The sequence below is a fragment of the Eurytemora carolleeae genome, unplaced genomic scaffold (genome assembly GCF_000591075.1).
Source record: "Eurytemora carolleeae unplaced genomic scaffold, Eaff_2.0 scaffold700, whole genome shotgun sequence".
NCBI lineage: Eukaryota > Metazoa > Arthropoda > Copepoda > Calanoida > Temoridae > Eurytemora > Eurytemora carolleeae.
The window spans coordinates 132,845-138,844 of NW_019396590.1; the positions used below are offsets into that span (position 1 = coordinate 132,845).

Below are 6,000 nucleotides of genomic sequence, written 5' to 3' on the forward strand. Positions count from 1 at the left end.
GAGTTTGAGCGCAAATTCGACGTTCAAAATTGTACTTTTGAGTGGATACGTTTTCAGGATTGTTATTTTTGCTAATTATCAAATAACGACGAAAAAAAAATTTAAACAATATTTACAGTAAAATAATTAGTTGTTTAGGAACAATTTGAGAAAATAAAAATTAACTCTTAACAGCTGTTTCTTTTACTTCATAGACTTCAGATTTGCTATCTTCACCGTTATCTAAAATTATTTCTTCCTTGCCCTTTAGAATGAATGCAGACTTGAGTAGAATTACAAATTACGAAATGGAGTGATTTTAAGCTTTAAGATGGATTTTCTAATGATTCTGATTCCTTGCATTAAATTTCTGCAATTCATTTTTCAAATTTCAAAATATTCAACCAGGGCTCTCTTTTTCCTTGTTGGTCTCAACCAAATATATTGTATATATTAGATGGAACAGCATATATAATGTAAACATTAGACCGAACGGAAAAAATATTGTAAAAATTAGATGAAACAGTAAAATATTGTGAACATTAGATCAAACAGCAAAAATATTGTAAACATTATAGAAACAGCAAAGATATTTTATACATTAGATCAAACAGTAAAAATATTGTAAGAATTAGTTCAAACAAGAAAATATTGTAAGCATTAGATCAAACAAGAAAAATATTGTAAACATTATTAGATCAAACAGCAAAAATATTGTAAATTAGATGGAATAGCAAAGGAATTGAGTCGTTGTCACAAACTAAGATTTTAAAATCCCTATATCTTTTCAACCTCGTTTCGTAAACCTTTGATATTTCAAACTTAGATTATTGAATCTACCAGAATTAATAGTTTGAAATATTTAAGGTCTACGACATTGGGTTGCCAATATGTAGGGATTCGAAAATCAGAGTTTGTGACAAAAACTCAATTCCTTTATTGTAAACATTAGATGGAATAGCAAATATATTGCAAGCATCAAATTAAACAGCAAAGATATTGTATACATTAGTACAACAGCAAAGATATTGTAAACATCATTAGATAAAACAGCAAAGATATTGTAAACATTAGATAAAACAGCAAAGATATTGTGTACATTAGTACAACAGCAAAGATATTGTACGCATTAGATAAAACCACATGATTACATATAAAATATCACAGGTTTACTATGTGGTTTTCGTTGGTCTGTTTCATTGGCGTTGAACCATGGGCATCCCGAAAAACCCCAGCCGTCCTACGGAATTTTTGTAAAACTCAATTCCATCGGAAATCCAAAAAGTTTGTTCTGAATCCATTTCTATTTTTTACACCGCAAGGTGATTAAAATTAATGCTTGTTGTTTAAAGACAACTGAGATGGAGTTAATGATCGCAATTTATCTTAGTAAACAGTTGGACCAGCCATATGTTAAAGTAAACAAACTCCAGAATTGAAATACCTACGAAGGATTACTGTTTATTATGATCCTAGTGATAACAATATTTTGAAGGTCTGGCTGACATTAACCAGTTTTCCCGGGACTTTGGAGATTTCTAAAGAATTTAAAGAATGTCGTATTCTTAGCTTACTGATAATGAAATTCTGCAAATATTTAGTTTTTTATTGAATAATTATATGGATTATGGAGGTCTGGGGGTCTCTAAAACTGGTCCCGCATATTCATGGTTATTCATTCATTTTTTCAATTACTGAGATTTAGGTATAATAGAAAATAACCCATTGAAGAATTGTCAAGACGACATTTCATAAATTCTTTCAATGTTCCTGAAGTACCTTGTCAAACAGTATTTTATCAACCCCTGAAGAACCTTTAAATATACAAAAAATTTTATTGTATACAAATGTCTGAAAATCATGAGTTTTCCACATTTTTGCTTGTTCAGATATTATTTAAAATTAGCTGTTAATGATAAAATACCAATAGTTCAGAATATAGTAGCAGAATATAGTAGCAGAATATAGTAGCAGAATATAGTAGCAGAATATAGTAGCAGAATATAGTAGCAGAATATAGTAGCAGAATTCATCGGAAGGAACAGTTTCAATAAGCATGAATAAAAAAATGATGCATCTATGTAATCTCTGTTTGTTTGTTTGTATGTCCGATCATAACTCAGGAACCCCTTGACCGATTTGCCTCAAACTTTGATCGTGGAACTCGGATGAACCATTGGTTACTGGAATAATTGCCTTTGTGGTTTTCAATTCTGTACAAAACAGACTTACACATTTCTGGGAAAACAACATTATCTTTCACATTATTGATCAGGTTAAGGTTTCCAAGGGTGCCATTGTGAATAGGACATGTACCTTTTAAAACGGTTTACAACAACAATCTCTTTGACTCTTTCTGATTTGTCATTTTTTGTTTAGAAATGTCATTTTATTCTATTATCAAGTAGCATAAATAATCTAATACTGTAGTAAATAGGTATCAATCTATACTCTTCCAACACTCTCTTTACTTAAGTTTCAGAAATCAGATGGATAAAAAAATGGAAATCATTTTCAGTTTTGTCATTCTAGTATTTCTGGGAATTAAAGAGATTTTATTTGTCCTTGCAAGTACTCGTTAGAAAGAAAAAAAATTAATACAGTGAATTCCAGATGTATGAATATATTTAGACCATATATATAGACCATCATCAGTTTTTTGTTAATTCTAAAGAAACTTCTTTTTATTTTTAATTCAAGGAAAATTCATAGCCCTGAAATATGAATGCATATTTATATATCAATATTAAACTCATTCTTTCCGCGGCATTTGATCTTAAATAAGTAATACGACATTATATAAAACTCTTGCTATGTATTCAAATATATGGGATTCACTGTACATTTAATTTTCGTTTATATTTTTAACATTTTTAAACCTTTGTAAAATTTCTTTATGCTAGAGTCTGTTGTGCTCCAGCTATTTTTACACAGAAGCATCATTTTTAAACAAAGAATTCTACAAAGTGGTTTCTCAATTCCAAAATGAAACTTTTATAAAAGGTAAATGTATATTTCTATTATCAGTACATAGTGGTTGTCAAAAAACAGTGGAACGTTTGTGGTCTTTGTTTTCTTCTTTTAGCTAGAATTTAAGTTAAATACTTGTAATGTGCTACAAATTCATCTGTTAAATACTTGTAATATGCTACAATTCATCTGTTAAATACTTGTAATGTGCTACAAATTCATCTGTTAAATATGCCCTGACTAGGGAACTTTTGTGTTGGATCTCGATATCCACTCCCTTGATCAAAGCTTTGCCCTTGACTGGGTATAATTACCATGCAGGACATCGAATAATAATAAAATTAATCTTTAGAATAGCAAATTATCGAAATTAAAGATTGTATCTATATATCCACAATTCAAGAATTCCAAGCTCATCAGTGAGAACTTTTGTACTGTGAATCTTGAGATCAAGCCGATCCTTCCATCTCATGCCGATCCTTCCATCTCATGCCGATACTTTCATCTCATGGCGATCCTTCCATCTCATGGCGATCCTTCCATCTCATGGCGATCCTTCCATCTCATACCAATCCTTCCATCTCATGCCGATTCTTCCATCTCAACCCGATTCTTCCATCTCAAGCTGATCCTTCCATCTCAAGCCGATCCTTCCATCTCAAGCTGATCCTTCCATCTCATACCTATCCTTCCATCTCATGCAGATCCTTCCATCTCAAGCCGATCCTTCCATCTCATGCCGATCCTTCCATCTCATGCCAATCCTTCCATCTCATACCGATCCTTCCATCTCAAGCCGATCCTTCCATCTCATGCCGATCCTTCCATCTCATGCCGATCCTTCCATCTCATGCCGATCCTTCCATCTCATGCCGATCCTTCCATCTCAAGCCGATCCTTCCATCTCATGCAGATCCTTCCATCTCATACCAATCCTTCCATCTCATGCCAATCATTCCATCTCAAGCCGATCCTTCCATCTCATACCGATCCTTCCATCTCAAGCCGATCCTTCCATCTCAAGCCGATTCTTCCATCTCAAGCTGATCCTTCCATCTCATGCAGATCTGCAGATTAATATAATTCCTATTTGATATCCCTTGATGTTCATACCCTGCAGGGCTAACTTGAATTGAGATATCAGGCATGTGATTCTAAAATATATAATAGAGTTCAAGACAATATCCACATGAAGATCTCTGCAAACAGATGCTTTGTTATTTAAAATACATAGTTTAAGCTAAAGAAAAAACTGTTCTGTCATTTGCAATAAAATTACACATATTTGTTTAAATTTTCTGAACTAAAAATAATTTGCTAAGAATATTTTCAGGAAGTGATTTATTAAATTGGATAAAATCTATTGAGGAAATAACAACAAGTCCACCTCCATATTGTCCTGTGGAACCCCCTAATCTTTTTGGGATGGTCAAGGTTGATCTTGAAGTAAATACAGTTGAGGAAGTATATTCTACTGATCTTCTTCCTGGTGGAGAATACTATCCGTCCTGTAGAACCAGGTAGGTTGGAGCAAAGGAGGAAATAGTATCCGTCCTGTAGAACCAGGTAGGTTGTAGCTATGGAAGAGAATAGTATCTTTCCTTTAGAACTAGGTAGGTCAGAGCTTGGGTGGAGAATATTTTCCGTCCCTTAGAACCTGAAAGGTCAGAGCTAAACCTGAAAATATTATCCGCCCTGTAGAACTAGGTTAGTCGGAGCCAAGCCTGAGAATATGGTGGATAATATTATCCGTCCTGTAGAACTACTTAAGTCGGAGCTATGGTGGAAAATATTATCCATCCTGTAGAACCAGGTAGGTCGGCGCTATTGAGGAGAATCTTATCCGTCCTGTAGAACTAGGTAGGTCGGAGCTATGGAGGAGAATATTATCCGTCCTGTAGAACCAGGTAGGTCTGAGCTATGGAGGAGAATATTATCTGTCCTGTAGAGCTAGGTAGGACGAAGCTATGGTGGAGAATATTATCTGTCCTGTAGAACTAGGTTATAGGTCGATGCTACAGCTTAGCGCAACTAAACCTACCTTACCAGTCAAAGGTATCTATGTGCGCTAGAATGTCCAAAACTCCTTTCTAAGAAACCCGTGTTTTTACATTAAATATTGAAAATTTCGTAGATACTTTAAATTAGGGATCTCACTGAATTTTCTTGCATTTCCTCGCAAATTGTAAGCATTTTTAAGCGAAATAAAAAACTGCGCAAAAATGTGCACTCGGTGGAATAATAAGATTATAGTTTTAAAGATGTTTTGGATGTTATAGTCCTTTGCAGACCTTTTAGTGGAAGAACAGTAGGCTATACAATTGTTACTAAAATTAGGTTTAAATAAGTGACAAATCACTAATCAATAGGAACTGTTTACTGAATGAAAGTAGCGATTTTAAAACTATTTTTTTAGGCATTCTGTTGCAATTATTATAGCTTTTAGAGATAGGTAATATTTTTTTTTTCAAGGATTAATTTTTAATAAATAAGATTTGAGATATTTATTGATACGCAAAGTAAAATGATTTTTTAGCAAAGATAAATTGATTGATTAATTGATTATTTAATTGATTGATTTATTTATTGGATTGATTAGTTGATTGATTTATTAATTGATGGATCAATTAATTTATTATTTGATGGATTAATCAAATTATAAATTAATTGATGATTAATTTATTTCATGATTGATTATTAATTTATTAATTGATTGATTAATTAATTTAATAATTGATTGAATAACTAATTTATTAATTGATTGATTAATTAATTTATTAACTGATGGATTAATTAATTTATTAATTAATGGATTAATTGATTTATTAATTGATTGATTAATTAATTTATTAATTGATGGATTAATTAATTTGTTAATTGATGGATTAATTAATTTATTAATTGATTTAATAACTAATTTATTAATTGATTGATTATAACTATTAATTACTACTTAACCGGGAGATTAAGGGAGGATAATTAAATTGAGGGGAAAACCACTTAGCCGAGGGCCTCCAAGACCTTTTTGGGGTTCTAAACCTCAAGTGCGTA

The 6,000-nt window shown here is 32.1% G+C and overlaps 1 protein-coding gene across 1 annotated transcript; it reads left to right on the forward strand.

The window, feature by feature from the left end:
- The first annotated feature begins 2,051 nt into the window (after positions 1–2,051).
- LOC111705989 (uncharacterized) lies at positions 2,052–5,414 on the forward strand. The gene is made up of 4 exons (XM_023478717.1): positions 2,052–2,519; positions 2,883–2,982; positions 4,283–4,469; positions 5,366–5,414. The coding sequence occupies exons 1-4, from the start codon at positions 2,469–2,471 to the stop codon at positions 5,403–5,405; spliced, it is 378 nt and encodes a 125-aa protein (XP_023334485.1). The 5' UTR covers positions 2,052–2,468; the 3' UTR covers positions 5,406–5,414.
- Positions 5,415–6,000: the final 586 nt, after the last annotated feature.